Source organism: Falco punctatus (assembly GCF_963210335.1).
Source record: "Falco punctatus genome assembly, chromosome: 1".
NCBI lineage: Eukaryota > Metazoa > Chordata > Aves > Falconiformes > Falconidae > Falco > Falco punctatus.
The window spans coordinates 95,995,524-96,012,527 of record NC_137580.1 but is presented as its reverse complement, the minus strand read 5'-3'; the positions used below and the strand labels follow the sequence as shown (position 1 = coordinate 96,012,527).

At 42.6% G+C, this 17,004-nt stretch overlaps 2 protein-coding genes and 1 long non-coding RNA gene across 5 annotated transcripts; 1 reads left to right on the top strand and 2 right to left on the bottom strand.

Moving 5' to 3' along the window:
* Positions 1-694: 694 nt before the first annotated feature.
* DENR (density regulated re-initiation and release factor) lies at positions 695-8,913 on the bottom strand. 2 transcript variants are annotated; one of them, XM_080370823.1, is made up of 8 exons: positions 8,780-8,913; positions 7,366-7,480; positions 6,374-6,393; positions 6,006-6,090; positions 5,223-5,306; positions 2,988-3,104; positions 1,735-1,874; positions 695-977 (listed from the first exon to the last, which is right to left on the bottom strand). In XM_080370823.1, the coding sequence occupies exons 2-8, from the start codon at positions 7,469-7,471 to the stop codon at positions 933-935; spliced, it is 597 nt and encodes a 198-aa protein (XP_080226949.1). In that variant the 5' UTR covers positions 7,472-7,480; positions 8,780-8,913; the 3' UTR covers positions 695-932. The 2 variants fall into 2 exon arrangements, with proteins under 2 accessions (XP_080226949.1, XP_080226950.1); XM_080370824.1 differs by lacking the exon at positions 8,780-8,913 and adding an exon at positions 8,603-8,751.
* Positions 8,914-8,938: 25 nt separating this feature from the next.
* Positions 8,939-13,946, top strand: GPN3 (GPN-loop GTPase 3). Of its 2 annotated transcripts, none has more exons than XM_080370646.1 (8): positions 8,939-9,068; positions 9,197-9,305; positions 9,413-9,580; positions 10,667-10,791; positions 11,443-11,558; positions 12,213-12,309; positions 12,827-12,955; positions 13,709-13,946. In XM_080370646.1, the coding sequence occupies exons 1-8, from the start codon at positions 8,958-8,960 to the stop codon at positions 13,769-13,771; spliced, it is 918 nt and encodes a 305-aa protein (XP_080226772.1). In that variant the 5' UTR covers positions 8,939-8,957; the 3' UTR covers positions 13,772-13,946. The 2 variants fall into 2 exon arrangements, with proteins under 2 accessions (XP_080226772.1, XP_080226773.1); XM_080370647.1 differs by having other exon boundaries at positions 8,948-9,108.
* LOC308056081 lies at positions 13,747-16,911 on the bottom strand. The gene is made up of 3 exons (XR_013924696.1): positions 16,688-16,911; positions 16,016-16,086; positions 13,747-15,338 (listed from the first exon to the last, which is right to left on the bottom strand). It is a non-coding gene; the product is annotated as an uncharacterized lncRNA (long non-coding RNA).
* Positions 16,912-17,004: the final 93 nt, after the last annotated feature.

The window sequence follows — 17,004 nt, the reverse complement described above, 5'->3', positions numbered from 1 at the left end:
CTTACCAACAAAAATCACAGGACAAAGGAACTTTACGGGCAGAGGTAGGTCCGGTGCACGGCGGGTCACCCCCCTGGGTTTCATCCCAGCAAGGTGACAACAGCCTGTCAGTGCCAGCAGTCTGCTGCCTGGGAGCCCTGAATGGTATTAAGGGAGCAGAGAAATGAAAAGCCCCAAATCCCAGAGTGCCCAGCACCTGCCGGCTGCCTTCCCAGGCTTTGGAAACCAGCCGTCCGGTTCGTTACCGCCATTCCTGGGCTGGCAGCGTGCTGAAGGCATGAAGCCATGAGAACAGCCTCGCCTAGAAGAGCAGGGCTGTTAAAGGAGAGTGTTTATTATGAAAATAGGTTACATGTTTCCGACATGCTCACATGTTCCTCAGTGTTTCCACTTCATAGAATAAAACAGTTCAGCTGGCAGGAACCTATAACCATCACCTAGCCCAGCTGCCTGACCCCTTCAGGATTCATTTTGCTTTTAATTGTTAACAAACCTTTAGAATGTTTATTCCACTCTGATTTCTCAAATTTTACACCAGGAAATCAGACGTACAAGTTTCTGTACATTAGCTATATGCCTTATTAACTTCAGTTCAGCAGAAATGTGAGCAGATGAAAAATAAGCTTTTAATGATTTCAATTATGATTTTCCTGTAAAATTGCTAGAGGGAACTGTCAAGAAAACAGAAACTGTATTCAGTGAGGAACAGCAATTTTATTTAAATCTACTTCATGCGTAAGCATGATAGAACCCCAGTTTAACTTTGGCAAATATCACAACAAAAAAACCCAAACAAGCAGCCTATACAGAACAGTGAAAATGCCAAGGATACGGGCTCTCTACAGTTTCACTGCAGAGCAAATGGATTTAGAAGCCTCACTTGGGCTACATCATTTATAACCATATGATTAAATAAAGTTAGTCTTTAATGATCACTTCTTGACTTCGCCAAGATCTTCAATGCTATCATCATCCACCTAGGGGAAAAAAAAAAGCCAAAACACAGCATATTAAGTACATTTTCTCCTGACATGTCTCACTCAGCATTCACCACTGTACATGTCAGTGCGGGAGAAGCATGCAGCACCATCCTAGATTCCCTGCTGTAAATCCTACGTGAGTAACACAGGACATGGGACACAGCTGAGCCCATGGGCTCTCAGTAAAGACAGGCCCCCAGAGCTCTCTCGGAAAGAACTCACCTCAGGAAACACCGCCACAAGGGAGAGTCACAGCAAGCGCTTGCAATTACAGCAGCGCAACCAAACCTCTCAGCCATCAACATTTCAGTTCAACCCAACAGTAGCTAACGTTTTCTTCTGAAGCACAAGCATGTTTTGTTTGTTGTAATTTTTAATTAATTTTCAATATTTTAAGAGATTCTGAAAAATAGGGTGGCAATATAAGAATATATAGGCATTCACTGTTAAGAAAGTGTCACAAAGAAACCAGAGAGATTTGACAGCTGGACATATCCCGACATGCCTTCCTCGCTGTAGTACCCACAATAGCAGCACTACATGTTTAGGAGTTACTGTTTCTTGGACAATGGAACCAACATTTGACTTCAAGTTTTATCACCCCTTAACTTATTCGTAGGCGGGAATGCAACAACTAGTCTTATATCTGTGCAACAATCTGTGCTGCCAAAGGTGAAATGCTTTTTCAAAACCATTGGAAAGTCACAGGTTATTGTGGAAAACCAGAGTTCTGACAGAAGAAAGGGTTTATTACCTCTGGCCACTTCTCCTGGATTACATCGATAATGTCATCTGTAAAATCCCCCTGAATGATGATTTCGTCTTCTCCTGTTACTGAGGCACCACAGGAAAACTTCTGAGCAAAAAACCTTTGTGCTTCCTTAAGATCAATTTCTGTTAACAGGAAAATGGACAGTTTTAAGTACAGTCACTGTCATAAAAGAATTTTCTCAAGTTTAAAACCAAAATCTTGTTTTAATGGTTGAAAAACCAGTGGCAGTTTACAGTTGCTACAGTTTCTGTTGAAAGCAGAAGCCTGTTTACATACAAAACAACTGACTCTACAAACCTAGCAAACTTCTCAAGGTAAAAATTGCCGAATGTCCTCTGCACATCCTGCTTATGCAGGTGTGTGCTACATGCACTCACCAGAAAAGTGCATGCAGAGCTGTTTAAAAAGCACCTCAGGTCTGCATCACTTCCATAGTTATTGAACAAGTTTTTCCATAGAAGTGTTTCATTCTTTTCAGAAACACGTCCGAACAATTAAGATTGACTTCCAGCACGAAGATACGTATCCAGTTCAGATCAAGCTAGTGCATATTACTGATCCCACAAGAAAACCAACGATACTCTCATGCAGGAAACGTGTAAATATCTTGTTAATACAACCAAGGTTAAAACTTGCCTCTTTAACAGAATTCATGATCAACGTGTGAAGTAAGATATTGTTATATACACCAAGCGGCTGTTTGCCGCTGACCCGAAGCTATGTAGGACAGCATTATTAGTGTACTAATTTGGTATAATTATGTATTGGTTATATTATACATACCAATCATATTGGTATATAATTACTTTGGCAATAATTCAACTGCGTTACTAGAAAGGCAGTTAAAGCCTTACTTCATCAGTCTTGAGAAGATGTAAAATTAATTGTCAGTAAATATGTTACTGGTTTGCTGAAAATAAACGTTTTTATAATTAAAGACAGTAAGACTGCTCCAATGTCTAACAAGTGGACTGCTATGGGAAGCCCTGTTTCAAAATAATAATACCTGTAACCCTGTTTGTTTGAAAACACCATGGAAATAAGGACTTTAATTATCACAGAGGGAAGTGAATGTACCTTTGGCATGCTTTGGAACTGCTAAAAGCACTTTGGGACTCTCACCTTGCACAGATGGAAGCAGATCACTCAATATAATACAATCAGAAGAAATCTCGTGAGGTTAAAGACAAGCACATCTAAACCCAACAAAACCCACGTAACAAAAGTCAACTCACCAAACGTTGCAAGGCCACATACTCTCGTGACATATTTTTTCTTCGCTCTAGGAATTTTAGCTATTGTAACTTTCTGTGGTACAGTCTTCTTTTTCTGTTTTATCTGACCTCTTCCACCTGTAAAACAGAGCATAAGGTTACATAATTAGTTAAATGATGTCACACTTCATCAAAGAAAAAGCATGTAACATCAGATTTCATCCCTATAAACAAGAACTGCCACTTCAGGTTTTTTTATTGTTAAAGGTCTCACGCAGTCATACTTCAATATTACAAGCAATAACAATATATGCGTGTCAATGTGTGTTCAAGTGCAGCTTGCACAGCAGAACCCTGCTACCATTATCAGAAAAGGGTTTTTCCCCACACTTTACTGATCACTGTACTACACTTCACCCCTCTTCCAGGAATTGTGCTGTAGTTGCAATCCTAGGAAAAAATTGTTACTTTCATGTTTATCATAAGATTAAGATCCTTAGGGTTTGTGACTGAGGCAAAGCAACCTATGACCATTTACCGAGGACACAAGGAGACGTCTACTTGGGCCGCTGGGTTAAACAGCAGATTAAGTTCTAGATACGCTGCACAACCCAGTCCAAACCATGTATCTTTATACGAGCCAGCACAAAACACCACGCCTCTGAAACAGAAGCCAACTACAGTAGTTGACTGCCAAACTTCCACATGATTTAACATCTTCTTTCTTACTGTCTGTTTCTAGGCCAACCTGAGGCAACATTTCCCATATCAGACATTTATTAGCCCCAGTAAAGTTTGCAAAAGATATATTCCACTCATTAGGATTCTGCAAGTCAGATTAAGATCTGAGCTAACTTTGCATACACTCATCAAGTTACTCCAGGGTAACTAAAGTCTCATGTTCTTGAGCCTTCTCAGCATGAAAACCTAAAGAATTTCTGACAAGCAAACTAACCACCCCTTTTAGGAAACTAAACTCCTTTTCCTAACATGCAGCACTTTCCATTCTACATTACTATAAATTGCTATCTGATAATTTAAGACAGTAAACTGTCTTAAAATTTCCTCAGTAAATTTCTGCAGAGTCTTTGTAAATGTTTGTTTTTCCTCTCCCTCTTTAACAATCTCCTACCATCATACATAACACCATACCATACGTTTTCATAAAATTTTAGATTCTAGGAGAAAATCCCTAAATATTTTATACACTATTATTTCAGAATCAAACTAAAAACTAACTGCACCACACCACACGATAAATTCATGTTGAAAGAAAATGTCCTGAAGTCTCTGGGAAAAGCATCCAAGCTACAGAACATAAATTACTGTTGTCACTACATGTAACCTACTGACAAGGTAAACATAACTGGTTACCAAGACACAAAAATAAAACATCTGCAGCTATACATGACTTAAAATCCAAATCTTATTTGGCTATTAGCCATAATTTCTGACACACTACAGAAACAACCGACACTCCTTTTATGTATTATTATGTACATTATAAAAATAATAATTTATTAATAAATATTTATTTATATTAATATGCATTAATAGGAAAATGCATATTAACAACCCCAGTATTCTAATTTATAGTGGAAAGTATGTTAATTAATTAAAGAGAAAGAACTCCAATGACAGAAAATACAAGTGTATTTAAGTTGTTTCATGTATTTTCTATCTTCCATAGGTGTTTTTTAAAAATGTTTTTCGTTAATATTGTCGGGAAGAGACGTAGCTGTTAATGAAGACATAGGTGATAAGTGTTAAAAGCATAAAACCAAATCCTGTTCCATGAATACAGAGGAGGGGTAGAAGGAAAAAAAGCAAAAGCAGTGTCACAAAGCATTAATACCTCTATTAATACCTCTAGAAGTCCTGGTTTACTCTGCAAGCAACCTATAAACCGCTGTTAAACAGGGCAGAAACAAGTATTCTGGGAGACAAGCCAGCTGATTTTAGGTTGAGAATTACTCCCTGAATAAGTGCAATAGCAATGACAGAAGCAATCAGACACATGACGCAGGGTCATCTTTCACTTGCTGTTCCTACTGCCCAATCCTTCCATCAGCATACATCACCACACTAACTCTGCTACCACTGGAAGAAAGATATTTGACATCTTCCGCGCAGAGTCAAAGTGTAGCTAACAAACAAAATGCAAGAAATTTGTGCCACAGTCCAGACCAGCAGGTGAGAAAGGGATGCCCTAAACTGTGTATAAATCAGTACCACAATCAACTATTTAGACCTTGCCTCTCTTTTGCTTCTTCTTCTCCTCTTCTTCTCCTGCAGTTCCTTGGCCTTCTCCAACCCCAGCTTCCTGTTTAGGTGAATTTTCTTAAATACATCAGAAAGGAATGGGGAGACGAAAGAGAACAAAATGAGTGATCAGACCACCACAGCCTTACAGGAACAGGAAGTTAAGGTACAGTGATATTTTGCTAAATCCTAAACTCTTTGCTTAAGTGCAGCAGCCCCTTGACTGACAAGTGTTACACCTTCATTATAGCACTTAGGCAAATTAGATTTCAGAAAAGCCTTAACTCAAAGATACAGTTACAATTTCAATACAGCCTATTCACATAATTTCCAGAGAGACAGAAATTAATTACAGTGTTAATATTGAAATGCAAATTTCAATTTTATTGAAATTGAAGTGCAAGAATTCAAATGCAAATCAACAAGTTTCCTATTCTTAATGACCTTTCCTCCAACCACCCACAGTAGATTGGACAGACATAAAATCCAGTGAACTAATTAGATGAGAAACAAGTATGTGGATAACTGGTTACAACAGGAACCTTAAAGCTCAAACATTATTACTGAAACTACACTTTGTTTATTCAGTGTTTTCTGACATTATCAAACATCCACAAACATTCACAGCATCCAAAAGCATGGAAGACACCTAAGAAAATTATTAACTTTCACACTTGATCCAGCAGGAAAAAGGAAGAGATGAGAATTGGAGAAGCTCAAAGATTTCTGAGTATGTCTAAGGGCACGTATCAGCTAGAAAACAGAAAAGATTCTTACCTACTGTAAGTTTTGCAAACTCATCTGGAAAATTCTTTTCTAACCATTGTCTGCATTTGGTCACATCAGGCATGTACTCGCAGTACTAGAGAAGAAAGGTCATATGAACATTGTTAGCACAGTACAAACTACATCACAAATACACCAAAATACATGTGCTACTCAGCTCAGCCATTTCTCCTTAAGACAACTGAATACAAATACTATACCAGAGCACATAAGAAACCTCGTGTAATCCTAAAGATGACAGTGGCTGAAGCACAGAACTACCACAATTAAGAAAAGCCAGAAAAGATCAGAAAGAATCATCACAATTAGGAATCACAGGACAGAAAGAAGAAACTCTAACAACAAAAAAATTAACTCACCTCTGTTGGCAATGAACAGACTGCAGAAAGAAGGGAGGGGAAAAAAACAGATTACAAAAAGAACTTCTCCACTTACAGACTTAAGAGTTAAATTCAAAATTACGTTTTACAGTTAGGGATGACTTCTTGCATCATAACTTCTGGTTATATCCACACATTGACTTAAAAAGCTTACTTTATTGATACAACTTTACATTTTAACTTTTGTCTCATTAGTCATTTGCTCACGTGGTCTGCATTAGGATAAAACCATCACAGCAAGAGCAGCCAGTCAACGAAGGAAGGAGATGCCTACAGCTTTGGAAAAAGTTACACAAAAAACCACCAGTTCTACCTAAGGCGAAAGATATACCTAATAAATTACCATATAATTTGCTTAGCTTTCTGTTTCCCAAGAGCTGTCAAAGACCAGAAGAGGGGACTGAGAACCAATTGTGCAGACTTTCACACACAACAGGGATTCCTTCCTAATCCTCTGTATTCAAGCCAAAAGCAAACTAACATATTTATCTAAAAAAATATGTCATGATTATTTACTTTCCTTTTAAACTTCATCCACATAACATATGTAATGAGTAAACAATAATTCTAAACACAGCACAACAATTACTTTTCATGACTTCTAACTTTATTTCTTATTGTTATACTAATGCTTAGAGGCCTTTTCTGTGCTGAAGGCTTTACTGGCTTTCTGCAGGAAGAGATCTCTGCTTGACATTTTGCAATCTGAGCACCACTCCCACTTCTTTTACACATGGAAAGCTGTTAGTACCTCCACCTCTCAGAGGGAAGACCCTACGTACCCTACATTTCTCCACAATTGCTTTAGATAAAATACATAACACAAGCTATTTCAGAAAGGTCAAGCTGACCGTGGTCTAGCTTCTCAATAAAAGCTGACCAAGTCTCCGATTCTCTCATGCTTTCTGCTAGGCTGCCCTCACAAACAGCACATTGTAAGAATCGTGGATAACTGCCCCTTCAGCACTTGCCTCCGCAGTAGAGAACCCGAAGAGGATAGTCAGCATCTGACCTGGCACCGCTCCTTACGTCTCCTCTGCAGTCAGGGACCACAGGCTCAGCTACATCTGTGGCCATGTCACAAGCCTGGAGGTCACAGAATGAAAGAATCAGGACCTCATTTCTGGGTTAAAGCCATTCACATCTTTCCCAGCTCAACAAGAATCGCAGACAGTGACAAATCCCAGAGAAAACAGGCACAATAGTAAAGAGTAGATGAGGGAGGAAAAAATAGAGTCAAGAAATAAATGAAAAAATATGGGGAAATGGCTCCAAAATATAGGAAGCAGTATGGAATTCTAGCATAAGGGGAAAAAACCCAAAGTGACACAAAATGCAGAGTAAAACGAAGAACAATCTGTGACAACACCACATGGAATTCAGAACATACTGGATTAAGCAAAACGTGAAGTATCATGTTAAACCAGTGGCATATGGACAGTAGGTGCACTGGGGGAGCGGGGGGAGGCACTGCCAGTGTATTAGCAAAGAAAAAGGGTCATTTCAATCAGTGTCAGCTGAGTTACAAGCTGATCCTAGGACACTGGCAAAAAAACCCAACAAAACAAACTCAACCCACTAATATACTTAATAATGGTTTACACACACACATTCAGGCAAGAGGCTTAAAAAATAGGAGTCAAGAGGGAAGGGTTTTGCAATGCACAAGAAGTCTCCCAGGATCATGGGAGCAAGCAGGATACGTGCGTGGAAGACTCAGAGCCAGGGTGCTGCACAAGCTGTGCCTGGGCAGTGGGTGCTGCACAAGCTGTGCCTGGGCAGTGAAGACTGCTGAGGGAACACACCAGGGTGCCAAGGGTGGGGGGTTTGGAGCAGGGGCCGCAGGGAAATGCGCAGACAGTCAGTGAGGGGAAGGATGCTGGAGTACTCATGGAGATCCCGAATCAGGGAGTGGGGGAGGGTGCTGGGCAGTAGGGGGTTGTAGAAGTCGGGGGGAAGGGTGCTGGGGGGCCAGACATGCTGGGGAGCACAGACATGGGGGGGGGAGAAGGGCAGCGCTGAGAGGGAAAGGGGGGTCAGCGCTGAGGGGAAAGGGAAAGAAAAGGGGGGTCAGCGCTGAGGGGAAAGGGAAAGAAAAGGGGGGGGCAGCGCTGAGGGAAAGCGAAGGGGAGAACACCGGAGCGGGAAGGACGCTGAGGTACGAGCGGTGAAGGGGGGTGAATGCGAGGGCAGGCGGAGCCGCGGTACCGGAGGAGCGGGAGCGGGCCGGTGCCGGGAGAAGAATACCGGCAGCTGCGGGGGGAGGCCGGCCGGCAGGCAGGACACCGGGGCAAGGCCGGCCGCCGCTGGGACGGGGCAGCGGCGGAGCGCCGCTCACGCAGAAAGGGGCGGGGGAGCCGAGGGGCGGCAGCGGCGTGGCCTTACCCGGGAGGCCCCTCAGGCCGCGGCGGCGCGGCAGCTCCTCCTCCTCCGGCGGCGGCTCCACACACCGCGCGGCACGTGCGCCCTGGCCAGCGCCGCCGCCGTCTCGCGAGAGCCCACGCGGCCTGACGGGGCGCGGTTTGAGCCCGCCGGCGCTCCGTACTGGGGGGGGAGGTGCACCATGGGCCACCCGGGCCATGTGACCAAGCAGCTACGGGCCGCCGGAGCGACCATTTTGCCTCCTCTTCGGCGTTGCTGGGAGGCCGCCGGCCCAGCGCGCCGCCATGCCGCGGTACGCGCAGCTGGTGATGGGCCCGGCGGGCAGCGGGAAGGTGAGGGGGGAGCGGGCGGCGGGGAGGAGAGGTCGGCCGCGGTAGCGACAGCGTTTCCTGACGGCGTCTGTGTGTGTGTGCTTTGCAGAGCACGTACTGCGCCACCATGGTGCAGCACTGCGAGGCGCTGGGCCGCGCCGTACAGGTGGTCAACCTGGACCCGGCGGCCGAGCTCTTCAACTACCCCGTCATGGCAGGTGAGGTGAGGGCCGCCGCCCCCTCCGAGGGAACGGCACCCCCTGAGGAACGGGACCCCCCCCTAAGGGAACGGCCCCCCCAGCGCCTCCCTTCTCTGTCCTTCCAGACATCCGCGAGTTAATAGAAGTGGACGACGTCATGGAAGATGAATCCTTAAGGTTTGGCCCCAACGGTGGCTTGGTGTTTTGCATGGAGTACTTTGCCAATAACTTTAACTGGCTCGAGGAAAGCCTTGGGCACGTGGAGGATGACTACATATTGTTTGATTGCCCAGGTAAACAAATGCCGACGTTTTGGTATCGTTTTTCATGTGCCACATAAAATTCCCAGTGCTTTTTTGTTGGTCATAATCATTCACGTTGGGTTTTTTTGCATTATAACAGCTGTCAGGGTCACTTTCAGGTGTTTCGGGAGTGAACTTGGCCCCAGGCTCACCTTGTTGCAGATTATCTTAAAGTTTTGCTGAATCTTTTTATATTTTGTGTTTGTGAAACAGTTAGCTATAGGAGCATTTTGATTTTAAGGAGCTGACCTCCATGTCAGCATTATGTTAGCACTTAACTAACCAATGACATATGAGTTGCTGTGCTGTTTGTTATCTGAGACTGTGTTACTTGAAGTCCCTACTCTGTAGACCATAGTAACCTTACTTTCCAGACCATAACAAGAGCACCTAGGTTCTGTTGTATATAGGATGAGCTATTGGACAGTTTGGCAAGGCCGATAGCTAACCATCCAACTTGGCAACAAAACTTACTTTTATACTAAAAGTCACGCCCACAGGTCAAGAAGACCCTTGCCCAGGTGAAGACCCTTCCCCTGCGCAAGCGTAGTAACAGAAGAGGACAACACAGCAGATATTATAATGATACACAAATTAGTAACCAGTCATCGTAACTGGGAGAGTACAACCTTGTAATTTCATGTGTAAATGTAACGGTGAAATCTACACAGGTGGGCTTGGTGTGTGGAGATGCCACCGAGCACCCAGCACTGCAGTAAAGGAGCGCCTGCTTCTTAATGCTGCAGTGGTGTTCAGAGGTTTGATTCCCAATCTTGGTGACAACCTGGGTGACCGCACTGGTGTTTGATCGCACCCTATGGTGTGGGAACGCTGGTGGCAACCACTAACGAACGCTAACTGGAGGTCAAGGGGGGGAAAGAAAAACCCTTTTCTTTCTTTTGCATTTCACCAGCGTAAGTTCACCCAAAGACAGAGCTGTCTAAAAAGAAAGAGAATGCTTTCTTTATCGTTTTTTATTTATATTAAGTGCAGTGCCCATATCTGTATAATGGTTAACTGTGAACTGTTCCTGTGAGCTTCACATTTCTGCAGACTGATACCCTACGTGTGCCCTAGGTCAGATTGAACTCTATACACATCTGCCAGTGATGAAACAGCTGGTGGATCAGCTTCAGCAGTGGGAATTCCGCGTCTGTGGAGTTTTTCTTGTGGATTCTCAGTTTATGGTGGAATCTTTTAAGGTATGCATTTGAAATCTGTCGTAAAAGTTCATACTGATAAAGAAAAATAAATCTGAGGAATTTAGGGAGCTGGGTTTGTTTAGCCTGAAGGAAAGCATGCTAAGCCAGGGGAGGTCTGATTGCTGTCTTCAGCTGCCTCAGATGTAGGTTGCGGCAAAGAAAACTCCAGCTGGATGTGAAGAAAAGCTGCACTGCAAGAGCGGTCAGGCCAGAACAGGGGCACAGAAAGTTTTTGTTAGGTACATTCATGGAGTAACTCAAAACTTGACTGGGCAAAACCCCTGAGCAACCTGATCTAACTTTCAAACTGGCTCTGGTTTGAGCAGCTGTATGAACCAGATAACTTCTAAAAGTCCCTTCCAACCTACATTCCTCTGTGATTCTGTGAGAGCTTTCTCGGATCTGGAGAGAGCCACTTTCCCCAAGCAAGAATCCCCAGAAGGGCTTTGGGTTATCTTAATGCGCTTTTCAGTGGCTGATCCAGATTTGAGCTCTGGAAGTAGATGACAGAGGGATATTTGGCACCTCCCTTTTCCAACAGAGAGCTGCACTCCTCATACGAACACATCTTTGTGTCTATGTTTCATATAGTCTGAATGTTGGTGTTTTGTTTTTCTGTACTTAACTACATAATTTTTCATTCTCCTTAAGTTTATCTCTGGAATTTTGGCTGCACTCAGTGCAATGATCTCTTTAGAGATTCCACAGATTAACATCATGACCAAAATGGATTTGCTGAGCAAGAAAGCCAAGAAGGAAATAGAAAAGTAAGTTAAAATTATTTACTCTGTAGTGTAATATATTGAGGCAAAATTCACTCAAAATTCAGGCTCACGTTTCTCACAATTAAAACGTACTCTTTTGGAACAGGAAGAGATGCATTTGTTTTACATTGAACATAGTCTTTAAATGTCTTGATAGAATGCTTACAATTTAGCCAGAGTCAAAAGGCTGGCTCTGTGGTTTTACTTATCTCTGGATTTTTCTGTAAATAATTACCTTGAATAACTTATGTCATTCTGAATGACGTTCCAGGATACTGTGCTTCAAAACCTAAACCAGAGGTGATACTGTGAGGTTTTTTGGTACTGAACATACTGAGTTACTTGCATGTTCCTTTTGCATTTATGCTAAAATTACCAAATTAAAGTTTTTCCCTGTGGCCTTCCTCAAGCTTTCTTGAGTATACAAGTACATTAGCTAAAAGAAAATACAAACCACTTCAGTTGTTCCTACTGGCAATCATAGTCTGAGTTATTCAAATACTTACAAAACCTATTTTTAAACATTTGTGATAGGAAGTTAGTTCATTCAGATCAAAGAACAATAGGTGGTTTTCATAGCTATATAAAAGCACAATGACTCATTTGCTCTGTGACCAAGGATTCTTTTGATGTTAGTGATGACTTTGTTTCTCTCAGGTACTTAGATCCAGATATGTATTCTATGATTGAAGATTCTACAAATATGTTGAAAAGCAAAATGTTTAAAAAACTGACTAAATCTATATGTGGATTGGTAGGTATATTGCTTTTTGACTGGTACCTTTACATTCAGTCCTGTATTTATAAACCACACTGTATGGGGTTTGACTTCATTGCTGTTACATACTTTACGTAGTATAATAATTCTCCCCCCTCACCCCAAAACTATGTATTTACCTACCAGACTTACTAACAAAGCCAGGATTTAAAAGATTCTTAGGCACTTGAGCATTTTACTTCTTGCCTACTTAAACTCAGTTTTTGATTTTTTTGTCAGATTAGCATAAGATTCTTAATACTACTTGGATTATAGCCAGTGCATTTTTTGTGAATCCTATTAGCAATTTTGGAAAATGGCTTTTTCTGCTGTGTAGAACTTAGGACTGACAGCCAGGTGTTCTGAGTGGGGAATTGCTATTGGTTTGCAGTGTGGCTTTACATGGTATTTTAGCAGTCCAGCAAGTGTGGTTTAAGGAAGTGGCTTAGAGTGCTGTGATTGAGAACTAACTTGCTGCATTCTCCTACTAACATCCTTGGAATCCTTTCTCTAGATTGATGACTACGGTATGGTTCGATTTCTACCTTTTGATCGCTCTGATGAGGAAAGTATAAACATAGTTCTGCAGCACATAGACTTTACCATTCAGTATGGAGAAGATCTTGAATTTAAAGAACCAAAGGTAAGGTATTTCTGATAAGATGAAAAATTAATAATGATCCATAATGTAAGTTGTAAGATAAATATATCCTTTGCCTTGCTAATAAATTATTGTCTTAGTATGGTTGAAAATAAGCCACGTTTAGCCTTTCAGTGACAATGCTTACATTGTCTTCTTTTACAATTACAAAAGTGAAATTCTTTAATATCATCTTGCATATGCAGACTGATCAAATGGTTGTGTTTTAAAAGTAATGCTTTCATTTTTAAAAAAATGGAATTTTAAACTTTCAAAGGTAACAAAGGACCATTAAGGTTACTAAGATTTGTTCCTCCATGACTGTTCAAACTCCCTTGAAAATTCCTGTGTTGAATCCATGTGTTGCATACGAGATACAGATTAGGAATAAATTCTATCATGTAAGATACATGGTAGAAGAACGCTGTGTTAAAATCTGTTCCAAGCCCTGTCTAGTTTTATTATGCAGCTCATAAATCCTCAGGAATAAGTCCAGTGCTTCTATTGCATTTTTTTAATTGTTTTGTACTCTTCAGGTATGCAAAATAGCTGGATCTAGATTTTGAGCTATACAATTTCAATAGCTCCAGAAACAAATTGCTTTTCAGAAAGTTTTGCTATGTGTCCTATGGAACCATATTAGACATTGTTCCTGTTGTGGTTTCTAAAGCAAAACATTGCAAAATGTCACAAAACAGCCTGCAACAGCCACTAGGAATGAGTCAGCTTTTACCTTTTTCATTTTCTTTTTGGCAGGAATGCGAAGAAGACAGATCTGCTCTTGTGGATGAATACTTTCAAGACCGCGCGGATGAGTGAAAAACAGATGCTCAAAAATGGGAGCAAAATACCTTGCTTGTGTTAAAAAAGAAAAAAGAAAAAAAATCCACCCCTGCACAAACATCCTTAATGTCTTATCTGTAAGGTAACTAATCCTTACAGTGAAGTGAGCTATATGACCTCATAACTATTTTAATAAACCGTTTTTATTCTTGTGCTTGTGTGTTAAAATACATAGGCTAGCATTAACACATATAGAAGTTCCTACATATAGACGTGTCTCATTTAAGCATGGGAGTGCTTGAAAAAAAACTAATCATTTGCAAAAGAGGAAAAGCCCATCGTCGTATGTTGTAATAAACCTCTATCCCCAGTACTGAGTAGTTAGTTTCGTTATTAGATGAAAGAATTGTTGTAAAGGGTGAAATTTGAACTTCATGAATGGAACCTGAATTAGGCAAAGAGATGACTGGCAACTTCAAATGGACATCTGGTCAGTGTGTGGTGTCTCACCCTTCTTGAAGAACATGAGTGTTTCACGTTCACTTTGGAAGAGCCTAGATTTTAAGCCACCTTAAGGATACTTTTGGTGCAACTTGCACATGGCTTTAAGTGGTTGTTCATACATCAGTAACATCCTAAGCACAACACAATACTTAATAAAACCCAGTTTAAATAGAACTCGGCAATGTCTTGTGCAATCATGTTAGAAACTCAGTTAACGAAGAATTCAGCAACAAATACATAAGCTTTTTTTTCCCCTGGAATAAAGAACTCATACTCCTACTATGGACATACGTTACCTCTATAGTACAATGTCTGGTGCTTTCAGAGAAGCAAAACTTATACCTCCAAAGAACATACTCGACTGAAGTAACTAAATACATACTAAATTGGTCTTGGGAATTTTTCAGGCAAGTAGCGCCAATTCTGGAATTGGGTGTACTGCTAACAGACTCTTCATATCAGATAATAATTAAAGCCCTATGGGAAAAGGTACAGCTGAATTTGCCTCTCACTGTTTACAGTTCTTGTGTATGTACAGACTGTTCCTGGGGTGCTTTGAGTGTTTCAATACATGTTTACTGCTGCTTCTAAAATCTGTGAGTCCAATTTATTAGCTACATTCAGCTGAATTTCAGGATGTATTTTTTTGCTGCTTATGCCCAACCTTTCCTTAATCCTATGGAAAGCGATTTACTCATGGAATCCTTGAATTAAAATATTTTCCTGAAAGGGCCTCATGCTTGTGAAATGCTTAACATCAGTGAATGCATATATATAGGCATATCATCTGTCTATATATACATCATGTATTAGAAATTAACCCCATCCTCACAAAATATGAGCAGCTGAGTATTTCAGTAGAATAAGAACAACTGATGTCATTTTGTAGGAGCAGTTTGGTTAGTTAGCAGATACCTGAGTGCAAGGATACCCCTTAACGGAAACAAAATCTAGGATTGAATATTTGGAGGCAAATGCACTTAACCTAAAGCTGGGGTGCAATAGCAGCTTGGCACAGGGCTTACTTCTGTAGTTTCTTGCTTCTAGTCCAGAAGGCATACTTTTTTTCTTATTCAGCAGTAGAATTTGTTCTTCATATCTATTTAAATAAATGGTTACATGGTCATACTGTTGATACAGTGCTTACTGCTGAAGTAAGGATCTGCTTTTTTCAAAGCAGAGCTAGAAGAGGGAGAGGGGTTCAACAGACCAGTAAATCCTGCATGTCTAGAGGAAAAGGACTCCCCAAAATGTGTATGTGGAGGTCAGGGAGGATTGCATGGGATCTGTTAAATGGGAACAAAGAAAAACTGGGAAATAAGATGTCACCTAAGAGCTATTCAGATGGATTTTCAAAGCCAGATTTCAAAAAATGGCCAGCCTTACAACCTCTGCAAGCCTCATGACACCTGGCATTTCTAAAACCTTACTCCCGGCACCAGACATTGGTGAATGTGGAGATTTCAAGACAGTCATTGCAGTCACAAGAGGTGAAAACAAGTCTTCAGAGCTTTGAAACGTGGGTCCAAAAGCCCTGAATATATTTGTTTACTAGCTATGGTGTAGGTTAACCTCCTGATGGAGCAAGTCTTTATGCCCAAATGGAGCTAATCGCATGTTGGCGGAACCTCCTCTGGCTGAACTGAACCATGCAAACGGGAAAACTTTGGTGGCTTTAACTCACCTCCAGACTGGCACATACTGGGGCCCAGCCAGGCTTGTGACCTGTCGAAAGGCCAAACCCCTCGGTGCTGCAGCCAAATTACTTTGACTCACCTTCCAAATCTCTCCATCTCCTCTCCCTGACTCATGCTGTGACTCATTTAGCAGTAGATAAATTCAGCATGCTGGATCGAAGGGAAGGGTATGGCTTAATAGTAACAGGAGCATGCACCTTAAAATCACTCTGAATCCCCCCAGATCCCTGCCACATCCCTCCAAATCCCCACCTTATCCCCCTGAATCACCACCACATCCCCCCAAATTCCCACTGCATCCCCCAAATCCCCACTGCATCCCCTGAATCACCACCACAGCCCCCTGAATCACTGCCACATCCCCCAAATCACTGCTGCATCCCCCCAAATCACCACCGCATCCCTCCAAATCAACGCTGCATCCCCAAAATCACTGCCACATCCCCCAAATCACCGCCGCATCCCTCCAAATCACAGCCACATCCCCCGAACCATGAATCACTGCTGCATCCCCCCGAATCACCACCATATCCCCCAAATCACTGCCACATCCTCTGAATCACAGCCACATCTCCCGAATCACAGCCGCATCCCCCCAAATCACCACCGGATCCCTCTGAATCACTGCTGCATCCCCCCAAATCACCAGTGCATCCCCCAAATCACTGCCACATACCCCCGAATCACAGCCGCATCCCCCCAAATCACCACCGCATCCCCCCAAATCACCGCCGCATCCCCCCCAACATGCCATGTCTGGACCCATTCTGTGCTTCCTTGCCCCGAGTGCCCCACGCAGGGGGTCAGATCAGGCAATGGCCACGAGCGCTGGGGAGTGACGGGGCTGCGAGCCGAGCATCCCCCCTCCGCGCTGGGGGGCTTGCCTCTGCCAGCGAGCAACCCGCACGCCAGGGGGGCTGCAAACCAAGAGGGTGGCACGGAGGGGTTACTGCCGTGCCGGCCACAGAGGGGAGGGGCAGGGGGCTGCAGGGGGGGGGGCGGAAAAAGCAAGCAAGCGGCGGCGGGGGTGAGCTGCGAGAGCCGCCGCTGCAGAAGGGCAGTGCCCTG

Bases quoted from the DNA above. Each gene is read 5' to 3' on its own strand.
- GPN3 (XM_080370646.1), top strand. From the start codon at position 8,958: ATGGGCCACCCGGGCCATGTGACCAAGCAGCTACGGGCCGCCGGAGCG. The intron at 9,581-10,666 runs GTAAACAAATGC...CGTGTGCCCTAG, and splicing joins CATATTGTTTGATTGCCCAG to GTCAGATTGAACTCTATACA. The intron at 12,310-12,826 runs GTAGGTATATTG...TCCTTTCTCTAG, and splicing joins CTAAATCTATATGTGGATTG to ATTGATGACTACGGTATGGT.
- DENR (XM_080370823.1), bottom strand. From the start codon at position 7,471: ATGGCCACAGATGTAGCTGAGCCTGTGGTCCCTGACTGCAGAGGAGAC. The intron at 6,394-7,365 runs GCAAGTGCTGAA...TTCTTTCTGCAG, and splicing joins TCGGGTTCTCTACTGCGGAG to TCTGTTCATTGCCAACAGAG. The intron at 978-1,734 runs GTAATAAACCCT...TTTTTCCCCTAG, and splicing joins TCCAGGAGAAGTGGCCAGAG to GTGGATGATGATAGCATTGA.